We start from the raw sequence: 15,555 nt of genomic DNA on the forward strand, positions 1-15,555 counted from the left end.
TGTTATCAGTCCACCACTCACCAAGACCAGTTCAGACAAAATTAAACATTATTTTTTACTAATAAGTAGAAAAAAGGATACTACCTGAAGCCTACAATGGGCCAGATCATTAACCAGTACAGCTGTAGCCTACCTGTGTTTGTTGCATTAGGGGTTGTTTTTTTAACAGGTGAAAACCTCTTCCTGCATCTGTAATATATGATTTGTACATAGTACATTTAAGCAGACTTAAGTTCCTGTTAAGCCTAATTAATCTGCACCAAAGTAAGCTACATCTGCACAGCACAGCTCTTTGGGACAATGTGCATTTTTATTCTCAATATTGAAAGCACAGAAAGTTCAGTGCTTATTAGGTTCCTGTTTATAACATTTTCATTGACACTTCTCTACTCCATAGCAGCCTGGACATCCTGCAGTCATCTCATGCTGGTTTGTGTCCCAGCAGGACAGGCCTTTCTGAAGCCCTCCAGAATTCTGATCTCAAACCTGTTTAAAACAGCTGCACACTGCCAGAGCCTTCTCATCAAGGCTGCCCATAAAGCAAAGAGAGAAAACACTGCAGGAGTACCCTAAAGGCTCATTACATTATGGCACCTGCATACAAAGGAAATAATTCGGAAATTTTAAAAAAGCAAACTCTTTCAATCTGCCAATACCAGGAGGAAGCCAAAAGTTGTGATTAGAATTGAGGAGAGAAACTTTTTATTGTAGATTTGAAACAAATAACAGTGAATACTACCCACAAGTCCCACCCATGCCCAATGGGCATAATCCACCAGAAGAGAATCCATAATGATCCAGCATTTAACAAACCCATGCTGAATTACGGGGGCAAAAAACCTAACAAAATGAACATTTAGAGATCTCTTAGAACATGGAAAGAAAACACAGATGGCATAAAATGCATAGGATTCCTCTGGTGTGAGTAAGAGGGATTAGCCCCTCTGGCTCACTTTGCTCAGGAATTGGCTCAAAGAATACCATAAAATTATGAAGAAGTGCAGAGACTGTTTCTGAAGATCACCAACAGGCAGGCTGGCTTCATGAAAAACTCAGCAAAGACACACTCTTGTAGCAAAGCAAAACAGCTTCTTCAAAACATGATCCAGACTACAGCACTGAGGGTGCTAAACCCCTGCTTAGCACAGGCTGCTGCTCTCCTCCACTTCCAATGCAAACCAGCACCCACCTTCCCAGCACCCAAAATAAGCAGCATTCCAGCACAGATGGTACCTGTGACAGCAGCTACAAAAAGCTGAATGAGTTTCAGCTTGTTCATGAAGAAACTGCTCCTGACTTTTTGTTCATTTGTTTTCAAAATGCAATTCCTTTATGTTTGCACATCTAATAGTTAAATACTCTTCAGTTTTGGATTTGAAAAAATATTTTTCAAGTGTTGAATGCTTAATAAAAACTTAATAATAAAATTATATATACCTCGGTATCTTAATGTTAATAAGTGCAAAAATATTCTTTGAAAAGTTATAGAATTTATAAGGAAAATATTATGAGTTTAATAAAAGAGCATTTAATATTGCATAACTATATCCCTGTAGGCAGGTAGGAATATGCAGCACTGACTGCATGGTCCCTCCATTCTGCTTGAGGGATTCTCATGTTACATACAGCATTCCAAATGCCTTGGCCCTTCTGCTTCTTAACCACTGCTGAATACCTCTTTGTTTTCCCTAGCCAGGGAGAGGAGTTTCTTTTTAAAGTAACTAAGCTCTCTAAATTAGGGTATGGGTCTTCAGGAGTACAAAGAACTGTAAGAATGCTTGCATTACTATTTTTAAAAGAAACATGCAAATTTTTCAGATACACATTTTCAAGACAACATTTTCACATATCCACACAGAGAGAGAGATTTGTAAAGAGCTCCTGGGGGGAGCTCTTTATTTGGGCACTCCAGAAAAGCAGAAGGTTTTTAAACAGTAAGAGCAGTGCTCCCACTGCTACTACATCTCTTCTGCAGAGCAGCTCAGTATTATCCAGCTTTTCCTTTCTTCATCTGTTACAGATTCTGTTTGGAAACAGAATTTTTTTTCTGCTTCACCCTCTTGTTACATTACAAAGAGTGGCAACCTAGCACAAAGTCTTTAGTTTTTGATTCGTTATTATGATTCAAGTATCAAGTTAGGAATAAGATCTTGTCACAGAAATAATTTCAGGTAACATCCTTATGAAAGCCAAACTTCGTAAAACTTAGCTATCAATCTTCCAAAATACACACAGTAAAAGTTAATTAACTCTTTATGTCATCTTAAAACAAGCAGAAAAGGAAACATTTTAATTAAAGAACTTGAATATTCAAATTCACCATAGGTCTTGCAGAAAAGGGGGAAAAACCCAGCAAAATTACTGTTCTTGGTTAGGACAGCAAGGACTTAAACAATATTTAACAGGACTCAACTTTCATTTATCTTTGAAATAATGAATACTAGAATAATCATTGTCATAAAGATTTCTATAGTAGCTGGTAAAAGCAGTATCATGAATTGCCTAGTACATTTTTATTCCTTAACTCTATGTATGTTGACTTAGTGGCCTGAAATAACTGTGGTACCAGTCTCATTTTCCTGCCTGTATATCCACATTTGCCTGCCATAGGGTTCTGAGTAATGGGCCAGAAATTCTGTCTCAAAGATCTGCTGCAGCTCTGCTACCTCAAAATCCTTGGACATTCTGTGAAACCGTGCAGCTTTACTCCATTCTGCAGGTCAGGGCAGCCAACAGACAGATTACCATGACTCAACAGCATCAGGATTCCACTTCTTATTTAGGTCTACATATTATTGTTTCCTGACACACAAAAACAAAATACAGGAAATGTAATGAAAGTTGCTTGCTGTTATTGGGCAGAGGACTGGGAGGCAGACTCTGAACAATTAATTCCTTTCCATACTGGTCTATACCAGTAACAGCAGAAGAAACAGGGTTCATACTTAATATTTCTTTTCTTTGAAGCATCAGTTATTTTACAAATGGGAATTTCAGAACAGATAATAGTATGCATTTCCTATTAAATTAAAAATTTAATTAAAAATTAAAATTACAGCACAAAAGGAACTGATAAGCCTGCTTGCTGACTTACAAAGCATTCAGGGCAGGACAAGCAGGAGCAGTCAAACAGAATAAAAGATCTCAGGCCATTTTCGTGAAGGAACACTCAAGAAATCAGTGAAAAGACCACTAAGTTTCCATGAGGATTTTCAAGTACACTAGTGAAATGGATTATATTTCTATGTGAATGAATTATATTTCTATAGGTTTATTCTCCTTAGATCTCTAGCACCAACAATTCTTTGCTCTAAGAAAACTTACAACAGGAGTAATGGTTTAACTCCAGCCAAGCACCACACAGACTCTTACTGCCCCACCAATGAGATCAGCAGGAGAATCAGAAGAGTAAGAACTAGAAAATGCATTGGTTGAGAGAAAGACAGTTTACTAGGGAAAGCAAAAGCAAAGTAAAACAAGGAATTCATTCACTACTTCCCATGGGCAGGCAGGTGCTCAGCCATTTCCAGGAGAGCAGGGCCCTTCATGAGCAATAGATCCCTGGGAAGACAAATGCCATCACCCCAAACATCCTCCCCCCTTCCTCCTTCTTCCCCTTTTTCATATCCTGAGCCTGATGCCAATGTTCTGGAATATCCCTTGGGTCAGTTGGGGTCACCTGTCCTGGCTGTGTCTCCTCCCACTCTGCCAGGCACTCCTGACTTCCTCAGCAGCGTGGCTGTAAGAAAAGCAGAGAAGGCCTTGGCTCAGCAATAACAAAAACATCTCAGTGCTGTCAACCCTGTATTCAGCACTAATCTAAAACACATCCTCATACCAGCCACTATGAAGAAAATTACCTAAGCCCAAAACAGTACAATAGGATGGCAAAACCTGTCAGTGTGGTTACACACAATGTGAGCCTTGTTCCCATTTCATTTGTGTAGAATTGAAGGTTTGGGGTTTTTTTTCTCTAAGCTGACAGTTATTGCAGGAAAATATGAACAAAATATGCTGTTGCTGACACTACCCACTGACAGCATGGAAAAGTTTCAGATTCTGTTTACCTAAGAACTCTGTGTGGGGTGTGTTTGTTTAGGTGTGAGAGAAAGCTTAATTAAAACAGTCTATCAGCAAATGCATCTAGTGGTATTAAATTCTGCTACGAGTTTAAAACAGTTGTAAAGGTAGGAGGAGCTCACTTTCATGAGGTTACACCTCTTTCAGTTGTTATAGCACACTAATGGTCAGAAAGCAAATTTTAAAATATAAAACACATTTTAACATGAATTAAGAGTTATTATCCAAAAATGTCATCTTTTAACTAAGTTCTAAAGAAAGCAAATAATGTTGCTGAGTGAAGCACAGATAAATCAAATTGTGCAGAGTGATACAGGGAGTTTGTGGCAATTGTCCCCTTGATGCAGGTATTTATACTTCTGGGTTTGATTGCAAATCTGTCTTTGTTTAAATAGGCAATTAAGATGTTTGGAATGTTTCACGGAGGTTCAAAAGAAATTCTTAAGAAAAAGCAAATAGATATTACCAACGAAATTGTTCATCACATGCACTGTTGTAGACTTTATCTTGGTGACTTTCTTATTCCTTTGGCACCCCTGAGGTAAAAGGTAATTAACTTCATATGAAAAAATGGAAAATGGTAGCGTTTCCACCACAGTGAAATGCTGAAATCTGAATGAATGATGAAGCCTTTAGAATTAGTGGCCACATTACTGTAGTGAACTGAGAGAGTGACCTGCCCTCAAGGAACAGGGAAAAGCAGTAATGTTCATGTCCCATCTGTCAGGAAGGTGTAGGAGACATTTGTTACATAATGACTGTCCCATTCACTGAAATATTATGGGGATTAGAAAATATCTTGTATAATTTATATACACCATCTCTAATCTGGAACCATACATTACACTTCCCTCAGCTAGATTAAGCTGACATTCTGAACCATATGCATGGTTTATGTGGGTAACATAATACTTTCAAATCATATCTGCTATGAACCAATAAAATTAGTATGGGGTAGTTAGGCAATAGCCTCATAACAGCTAAGCAAACAAAGGTTTATAAAATATTTCTCTCCTAATTTTTCATGGGGAAGTCATTGGTTTTAATTTTTTTTCCTTACCTTTACTGATGAAAAGCAGCATTAAAAAACAGTTCTGTTACTACCCAACATGCTGGTCTTCTCAGGCATATATACAATTTGAGTCTCTGTCTTCTGCTCAAATATTGATTTCTATGCTTCAATAACTGAATTTTCAGCTAATATAGAATTCCCACAGAGCTATGGTAAGTTACACTGACTTAGAATTGAGCTTCTTGAAATAGAAAATGTGGTCATTTTAGACACACTTTCTGAGATGGCATTTTACTGTTACATAAGGGTTTTTTTCTGTATGGATATTTTTCAAAATACCTTCACTGATTGACTTCCAAAACAGTTACTGAACAGTTTAATTCCATTAAGGCTTTGTCTCTTTGGGTTTTGGGGGCAAGAGGGTGCTTCCTCTTTTGATAGTATCCCACTAGTACAAAACCGTTGGCACTCTGACTTCGAAGAACTATAAATCTATTAAAGAAAATGACAGGACAAGAGGATTGATTGTTTCTGTTATATTGGGATTGTTGGTTTCTGAGATGAGGCACAGCAGTGAGGAGGCCAGCAATGCACAGCTTCTTCATCCATTTGGGAATTGGCACTAGGTGGGAGTCAGCCTCACTGGTATCCCAGGTCAGGAAGCCATCAAGTGAAGAAGAGTTGTACCCCAACCCTAGACCATGGGAAGCATTTGTTTAAGTTGTGGTGACCCCAGAGAAACGTTTCACGGAGTTATGGGAAGATTTGATAGTCAAATATCACCACTCCCACATCCAGAATGTTCTCCCTTCCTTGTGTTCCCATTGGCCCCAAGCTGGTGCATTGTTCCACCCCACCTGCCCCACTGGACCCTGCTTTCCCTTACCCCACCTCTGCACCACTTTCCCCTATACCCATTGGACCCCACCTCAACCCCACCCCTCTCCTACCCCATATTTAAACCCTGCACCTCCCTTAATCTCTGTCTTTGACCACCAGCTCCTAAAGAGACCTCATGCCCTTGGTTGTTGTAATCGAATTTTCGAGCCTCGTCTCACTTTTACTTTCACTGTTATTAAAGTGTTTTATGTTACTAAGCCATGGTTGTCCCACTGCTCTTCTTTTATTTTGCCACTGATCCCCTGAATATCTGAGAACCCTAAAAAGGATTGTCAGGGATCACCCTGGACCCCTCTAGCCCTAGGTGCTGTGTTAGCTCAGAGGTGGCTTTGGTGTATTTTCTGCAGCCAGCTGTGCCTTCAGGAGGAGCAGCCTGGCTCCTCTTCTGCCACAGAGCACAGTCCTTTCTGTTGGCTCTGCTTCCAGCCCAGTAAAGCTGAGCTCCCACAGACCTACCAGCTGTGCTGCAGCTGCAGGATGTGGCCTGGCCTGGCCTGCCCATTCTTTGGGGTGCTTTTGTGGCTGTGTTTTCACCTGGGTGGGATGCCCTGCTATCCTGGCAGGTCTGATCTCGGGATGTGCTAGGGCAAAGGATGTGGGAACACACGGCTGAGGCAGGAGATATGTGCAGCCTTTTCTCGTGGCAACATCAGTGGTTTATGTTTTGTTCAAGTACAGCATTCAGTGTGCATTTTCTTTATTCCTAATCAACAGTTTAGAAAAGGGATATACATGATGATTAAATGAAAAGCATTGGAAAGGAATGGAGTTTTGCATTACTCCTTTGCTAAGATGCAGAAGATGGGCTGTCTTAGAGAATTATTGATGTAGTCATTTCAGATGGGTAACATCTGGACAGTAACTTTTAGTCCATTTTCCTCAATCAGCTTAGATTTATTCAAAAAACACATTATTGCAAGATTTCAGATAAGATGATACAGTTAATCCATTTCTTAGGCCAACTACATGGGATGTAATTTGGTATTTTTCCTCACCTCTGATACCTTCTAAAAGGAGTAAGAATTTGTTGACTTGTGGTCATCATACTCAGTGATGGAGAAATAATATGCTGTCATTTCTAGTGCAAAAGTCAAGCTATTTATCTATAAAATCGTTGTCTTGATTTGATATTGCTTATAATTTGTTGAGTCTTCTGAAATAGCAATAACCATGATAATGCAGCTGTGTCATGTGATTTAACTTTGCAAACTAAATGTAAAAAGGACTGAACAAAGTTCGTGGTGAAAGGCATTTGGAATCCATGAGCTCAAAGAATTTAGATCAGTGTATCTGTTAAATGGTGGTGAAACAAAAACACATGCAAGTGTTTAGAGCTCATGCTTTAGTACAATGCACAAATACCCAGAGAAGAGGGCCAGTTCACTGAAGCATTACAAATCAAAATGCAATCACTTTCTTGTGCTTAACGTGCTCTATAAGGAACTGAGAGGTTAATGAGCAAGGTGGCTTTAATTGCTTTTTTCTAAATACCTGGCTCATAAAATAAACATACCTGCCTTTAAAAGCTCCATATTCCAAAATTTCTATAGTAAACATTCTCTGTTGGAATTTTCTTTTCATGGAATTGGACTATAAATAGGGATATAATATCTTTAATACATTGCAGACACCATACTCTTTTCAAATATCCTGACTCTGCTAGAGGCTGTAATGACAACAGTGAAATATCTTAGATACCACGGGGACCAATTTGTCAGTGCCGTGCACAGGGTCCAGTATTTTCCTATTGTAATTAGTGGCAAGTGCATGCTCACCACTACCTGAAAGTTCCTGTAGTAATTCCAGATGTCCAGCGACTAGTGGAGTGTGCATGGACATATGTTTGGATAATGAACCTTCTTAAATTGCTCCTCTTAGTCCTTTGCAATTTATTTCATTTTTCCAACAGTCTTGAACTGGCAGTGTCAATAATAGATTTTGGACATCACTGAACACAGAGAAGAATTATTTTTCCCCTTCTCAGATTGAAAAGGAACAGCAATTGTTATATGTAGAAAGCCATAGGACAAAGAAAATCTTAGAGGGCTTGACACACATGCAAGGTGTGAAGATGAGAATTTTATTCACTTAAACAATTTTTTTTTTCACATAATAAATTTCTTTCATAGGAATGGATGGTCCCACACATTTGTATGGTCTTCAAAAAATAAGTCCAGTGTTTCTTCTTGCTTTGGAGGGGATATTGTCCATTACATTTCACACCAAAATTCATGCTCTATCTCATGCTCAATTACAGCCAGTGCCACAAATACAATTACTTTCAAAAGGAAGCACTATTAAGTCTGATCCAGATAAAACCTTTCTCACATTTACTGGATGTACTCCAGTAGTCTTGAACAATGATCACATCAAACTGCAGCTTTGTCATTATGAGCCACGTGCTCCACACTACACTCTCGAGTTCTACACTATGCTCACTGCTCACACATCAGGCTCACCAGCTGTCAACCAGCACACCAAATTTCATGGTGGGGAAGTGTACACACCAGCCCTTGCTTTTTCTTCCTCATATTTCCCTACCAGGCCATATGTTTAGTCCTATTAGCCAAAAAACCTTTGCTTGAAATAAAAAAGCACACTTTAGGAACACACAAAGTCTCTGCAAAGGATTGCAAGTAAGTAACGAAAACAACAAAAGGTGTTGATAAATTATTCCATTAACTTGACAATCTTATCATTACAGAAAACAGAATCTTTCTTTTAACTCTTTCAGGCTTTCATTTCCTGCTACTGGATCTTATTTTTGCTTTTTGGATTAAATGATAGTTTGATGTACTGTTTGCAGGTGGAGGGAGTTATCTCCTTACTGAATTTTGACTCATTGAAAAATACGGGACAGTCCTTGACTGCTTCAGTAGTACTAAGAAATTCTAGTTTTGTATTCTAGAAATTATTTTCTGCATTATGATCATCCTAGTGTTCCCTTGATGCATATTATCTTTGAAGTTGAACAAGATTTTGTACACATTTATGAAGAATAAAAGGGAAGGTGCTTTTGTTGCATCAGGGAGAAAGCAAACCTCTTAAAAAAACCCCAAAACACTGGCAAATTGGAGGCGAATTCAGTGCTCAAACTAGTTTGAAGTAAATAAGTGATGGGTCAGATTATTTCACTGGTATAATTTCAAAATGCCATCATCTCACTCAAAAGTGTGTAGAAGATCTAGACTTTAATAAAATTATGACATTTTCTTGCATATGACTTCCAATGCCTGAAAATCCCTGCAGAGCTGAGAAGACCCTTAGTTTCCTAAATATATTTTATATTTTTGCCCTAAACCCAAAGCTTGAACAAGGCAAATTATAAAATACCTGAAGTCAGCGACTTTCACCTTAACATTAAGAATGATGAGTCTGTGAGAGACAACAGTACACGAGTTTTTGTCAATAGCATAATGATTTAAAAGCCTTTTCTCCAGGGCATGGCATCCTTTCCTAGCTGAAAGGGCAAGCTTAGGCTATTGCAACCTTAAACAGCTGATGAATGACCTTGTTGTCACGCTTGTTTTAGGGATTGATCATGTCCAATTAATTCCTAGAAGAAATCAATTGTTCTTACCTAGCCCATTTACATTAATAAGAAAATATTAATGACTCCACTGCCTTTAAGTATTGAAAAGTGAGGCTGCATTCACATTTCAGCCTACTGATCATTAAAAAGAAGTCATTATCTCCTCATATGAGAGCAAAACAAATACAATTTTTTCCCAGATATTCAGCATCAAAACCAAGTATTTATCTAGGTATTTAACTGACAACTGAATCATATAGCAAATAATCTTGCATTGTTGGCTTATTTTTATGGGTGTAATATTTATTATGTATGGTAGAAAGAACATGATAATTTTCTGCCATTGCTAACTTCACTTTGAGAGAAGAACTATGCACAGGAACTCAAGACCACAATTATCACTTCCCATTCTGAGTCCAACAATGATACAAACGTGCAGGTGAAAGCAGTACACATTTCATTACTATTATTATTATTTCATTAATTTCATTAAATTATTCTTAGGAAAACATTCAAACAATCTTTGTAGTGGGATTTAAAAGTCACGATAATTGCCAAAAATCTAAATTGCACTTTATCAAATCCTGGGATTAGTGTGTTTGTGAGCTACACTACGAATAGCCCATGTTTGAGCAATCATCCTGAACATTCTTCCCAGAGAAGAAATATAATAGGAAGGTCTAGCTCAAGACAAGATTGAGAATTTGATTGCTACATTTTTCTGTTCAGTGCATACTGCTATGATTTCTGCTAAAATGTACTAGTTAAGTGTTACAGTAAATTGATCACATAATACTATGGAATTTCTAATGTAATAGAAAAGGAATTTAAGAGCTGCATACCTAATATTATTAATAAAATGGGCCTGTGGATAGAGACAGTTAGAGGATATGGTTTATATTATTACCTGATCCTAGATTACATTAAAGAGCTATTAAAATTAGAATTGCAAGGACAAAATAAACTTTCAATAGGAATTTTCAGCTGGGAACTTCTGACTAACACAACTATGGGTGTTTACTCCCTGCAGCTCTTCTGCTTCTAGGATGTGATTAAAATATTCTCCTACACATGAGAAGAAAAAAAAAAATCATCCTTCACACTCACTGAAAAGAACATTAAGCCTTTATTCACATTTTGGGAAAGGGCTGGGGGAAAGGAACGTGTGCAAAAAAATTCATGCTAATGCATTGGCACAAACAAGCCTTGCATATTCACCTGAATAGTACCAATTTGCTAATATTGTTTTCATAAATGAACAATTTATTCTACATCATTTATCTTTATTCTAGTTCTGCATACATACTGCAAAATACTAGAATATTTAATTTGCTTTCTTCTAGATTTTGCTTAGTACAAGGGAACAGACACGTCACAAGAAAAACAAGAAAAAAGGCAACTTTGTATCCAGACATCTTATGTAATTTGTGGAGTTACAGTTCTGTTTGACAAGGGGTAAATTGTTTCTGCTTTCTTAGACAAAAAAAAAAAAAAAATCAAACATCAATAGCAGGAAAATAGCTTAGCTGTTAATTGGGCAAGCAAGATCCCCCTGATGCATTCCACAATCCTTACCAATCTTCTAAAACACAAGCACAGCAGTTTCTTCAATCATCATTTAATAAATAGCAGAGATCTGCTTCTCCTTATTAAGAAAAAAAAAAAGGAGGAAGGTGATTATGGAAGAGGCCTTAGCCTGTCATTTACAGTATCTTGCTTCTCGTGATAGTTGAGATTGTCGAGTTTGCACATATGCAAATACACTGAGGGAGGAGGTTACAGACATCACACTTTTTCCTTTCCTGTTTACACTTTTATTAAAAATGGAGTTCCAGGAAAAATTCCTCATTTGCACAGCTACCTGGAGAACTCGACAAGCATGCTGAAAAATAGGGAATGTGGACCAGTGTATTTGTTCAATTAATACCATATGGATTTTGGAATTTGGTAATCAGGGATCTGGCATCTCTTTATAATGTATTTGGAATTGGAACATTTTTGTGTAATTGCTATAACCAGGTGTTTTTGTCTCACTGAGGTTAAACTACCTTTCACTATCCCTGTTTCTATAAGGAAGACAGAATTAGAAATCAGTATATAAGGTTCATACTGGCCTGTCTCTTGTCTGTCTATGCCCATGATTATTTTTTTACTTTCTTAATAAAGTCACTGATGGGCCTGTTACTTCCTAGCTATGCCAGTAAAAAATTCTGTAGTGGCACTTATTTAATAAAAGGTGTAATAAACATTACTTGAAAGGAAGACATATGTCTTCATGAACTGAATTTTATAACACAAAGCTTAAGTTTATCAAAAAGCAAGACTTGAAATGCTGCAAGAAACTACCTACAAGGATCTGAAAGAAATAATTAAGAGACTTAATTTACAGCGAACGTATATAAGTAGGAAGCATATCTAACCTGACAAACAAAACTAAGACTTAACTCTCACTGAAATTTGTCGCAGAGATTCAGGTAGGGAACAGTAGGTTTTAATAGTTGAGGTTTGGTTTGATATTATAACATTTGTAAGGTTATTGCAATATTTGATAATCACCCTTAATATATATCTGGGGAGAAGCAAGTAACTTTGACTAGTATCTTTGGGTATATTATTCATCAGGAACCTCTGATAGTAGAAAGTATTCTAACACACAAAAAAGATATTATGCCTGTTAAAAGCGTTAAGAGCAAGCTCAAGTGCAGAGTTTCCACACCAAATGCCAAAACTACATAACACAGGGAACTGTGGCTAGACAACATAAATTCAAACTTCATGCTTTACACTTCTAAGCAGTTTTAAACACTGACAGATTTCAGACAGATTTTTAGACAGATTTCTTTTTTTTTGGCTACCACAGAAATACTGACTCAGTCGGGAGGTCCACTGACATTGGTGTCTTTTAAGACTGACCACAAGTTCCAGAAGGGGCAATAACTCCATTTAGGACAGAGCAAGACAACTGCCACAGTTGTACTTTTAGAATATTTTCATCCGCAGACCTCCATAACTTCATTGTCTCACTGATGTGACATAGCAAGGAATACAAAGAAAACAGTTGTATTTTTGACAGGTTAGTAGCATGTTCTTCTAACTATATAAAGGTTGCTACCCCCAAGTATCTCTTCTGTTTTAGAGCAGCTGAAGAATAAGACCTTATCTATGTCTGTAATTATTTCCATACAAGTTCAAATAAGCATAATTTCTTTTCCCAGAGAAACAATATTCAATGCTTGTACTAACTGCTTCCATTTCAAAACCACAGGATTCTTCCCACTCTAGTTCTGCCATAGTTATACACACTATTTCTTGTCATAACACAGACTGCTACTCAAATTAGCTTCAATACAGTTTATACATTTAATAGCTTGTTTGCTTTCTTTAAGCTTATAAGCATAATTGAAGAATCTTCTAACCCCTCCTACACAGCTTTTGCAACAAAAGAAAGAGATGTCTCAATTGATCTTGAAACTGTAAAAATATGGTCTACAGGAACTCTGAAAGGTCCTCCATACAAAAGATTGAGTAACTTTTTGGCAGTAGTTACATATGTTTGCCTCATCTTCCTTGACTATTCTCTTTTTACAGTGCTCACTTTTGGTAATACTAGTTTACAGAGCTAAATATACACATTACTTCTGCATTACAGTACCCATTTTAATGAAAGTGGAAAGGTAGAAACTACACTGGTCAAGTTTTCCTCACAGAAACAGATAAAACATGACATAACAAAAGGGGAAAATATTATATATACAATACATATTATACATACAATTACATAATATTTTGTATATAGACAAAGTTTTATATATACAATAAATATTATACATACACGTAATAAAAAAGTTTGCTGTTCACTTTTTTGCTTGACAAAGCAATGAATCGTGTAATAAATTATGGAAATGGGAAAAAACCCACAAAGAACATTCTACATTTTACTGGCACTTTCTTAGGAAGTACCTGCACATTATCAAATAATATAGCAACTAATAGTTTTATTTCAGAACTTTTGAAGAAGCTTTCCAGTTGGTTTCCTCTCACTTTCTTCACTGACCATGGGGCTAAATCATGTGCAAGAGCTTTAGATGCATCGAAGTGGCCACCAGATCAGGCAGCCCAATGAAGACAACCACTATAAAGGAACCCTGAATTTGTGTTTTCCACATTTAAAACTCCGGCCTCCCTTTGAATTTTTGCTCAGCTTCCAACATTTAGAAAAATTACTACAATGACCATATCTGAACTGTCATATTTTCTAAACAGAAAACTACTCCATATTTGAAGCAGAAAGGATTTTTTCATTTTATTAGACAATTAATCAGCAAGTACTGAAAAGGAAGACCTTTACTGTGTTGGCCAAAAATGACAGCACAATTAGAAGAAAACACCAGACCTCCCTGAAAGACTTCAGAAACAGATGCAGTCAGAATCGTGATCAGTCTCAATTATGTTTGGTTTTCAACCAAGTGTAGTTGTCTTGTGTTTCACATCAAATAGTTAACCAGATTTGTTTGATTTTTTAAGTTTTCACGTTGCTTTTGTGCTCGTGCACTAGTAGCGTACTTCCATCAGTAAGTCAGTCCACACACTTATGCCACAGACATTAAAGTCTCCATCTTGTGTCCCCAGGAGTTTCAGAGCAGCTTGGGTCTGTTCTTTAAGCAGTGCGGATCCCTGACAGAGGCAGCTGAAGCGCTGCCTTAATTCTTCCCATGACAATTCAGCTTTGTCAAGGCAACTTTTAACCCACCGTCCTTGCAAGGGGTCATAGATCAAATGGCTTCCCCAGAGGGTTAAGAGGTCCAAATAAGCTCTGCTCAACTGGGAATAGTGACCAGCTAGGAAGGCAAGATGGGAAGCTGGGAGGCAAAGGCAGAAGGCAGAAAATCGCTCCTGGCTGTCCAGCAGCCAGGAAAGCAGGAGCCCGGCGGTGCATCCGTCTCCTGCAGCACTCGCCTGGTACCCGTCCAGGCTGCTCCCATCCCGACTCCCGCCTCCGGCCGGCTCAGTGCCAGGCCCCTGCTTCAGCAGAGCCAGCGCCGCCGCCACCACCTCGAAGGCGCGGGGCTGGGGCAGCTGCTCCAGAACACCGCACAGCCACCGCAGCTGCCCCGCGGCCTCCCGCACCTCCTGGCCCTCCTCCCGCAGCCGGCTGAGCAGCAGCTGCGCCTCTGCCCGCGGCCGCGCCTCCGGCCCGGGGGGACGCCGCGGCGGGCGGCGGGGCAGAGCCAGCAGGCAGGCCGCGGCCTTGCGGCGGGCGAGCAGCTCCAGGCCGCGGGGCTCGGGGCCGGCCCCCGCGCCGGGACACTGCAGGAGGCCGCGGAGCAGGCGGCGGCAGGCGGCGGGCGGCAAAGCGCGGTTCTCCAGAAGCGCCAGCCCCAACAGCTGTGGGCAGCGGCCCAGCGTGGAGAAGCCGAGCAGAGGGGACGGCTGAGACCGGCGCAGCCGCCGCCCCACGGCCTCCCGGAGCTGGGGCCGGCTACGGAACCGGTCATAAAGATGCTGGAAATAGCGGGCCCACTCTAGAGCCCTGTCCAGGGTGAGGGAGTCCCAGTCCCGTACCAGCGCAGAGCGGGACACAGCCAGCAGCGCCGACAGCTGCTCCACCTGCCCCAGCACAAGCTCCATGGCCCAGCCTTGGCGCTGCAGTTTGAGCGCGGTCCTGCCGGGAGCCGGGGCCGAGGCGAGGCGCGGAGGGACGGCGTTTGTAACTCCATTGGCTGAGCCGCACGTCAATCCGATGCGGATCGAGCTTTTGTTAAAGGACTCGTCACTCACCTTCCGGCCGATCACCCGGCCCGGAGCCGGAATTAAAATGATAAAAACTGAGCACGAATAATTTTTATTTTTTTTAAATAAAGTAAATCATTCTCCTCTAGGCCTTTCACCATCTTTGGTGCCCTCTTTTGGACGCTTTACAGTCGTTTTATTTCTTTATTATATCGTGTCTACCAAAACCACACCCAGGAGGCGAGGTGAGGCCGCCCCAGAGCAGAGCAGGACAATCACCTCCCGCGACCGTCCCGTCTGT

General features: G+C 39.6%; 1 protein-coding gene across 1 annotated transcript; it reads right to left on the reverse strand.

Annotated features, from left to right (window-relative positions):
• Positions 1-10,631: 10,631 nt before the first annotated feature.
• Positions 10,632-15,220, reverse strand: FANCF (FA complementation group F). The gene has a single exon (XM_014882451.2). It carries the CDS (start codon positions 15,150-15,152, stop codon positions 14,076-14,078), a length of 1,077 nt encoding a protein of 358 aa, XP_014737937.2. The 5' UTR covers positions 15,153-15,220; the 3' UTR covers positions 10,632-14,075.
• Positions 15,221-15,555: the final 335 nt, after the last annotated feature.

Source organism: Sturnus vulgaris, chromosome 18 (assembly GCF_052056855.1).
Source record: "Sturnus vulgaris isolate bStuVul1 chromosome 18, bStuVul1.hap1, whole genome shotgun sequence".
NCBI classification, from domain to species: domain Eukaryota; kingdom Metazoa; phylum Chordata; class Aves; order Passeriformes; family Sturnidae; genus Sturnus; species Sturnus vulgaris.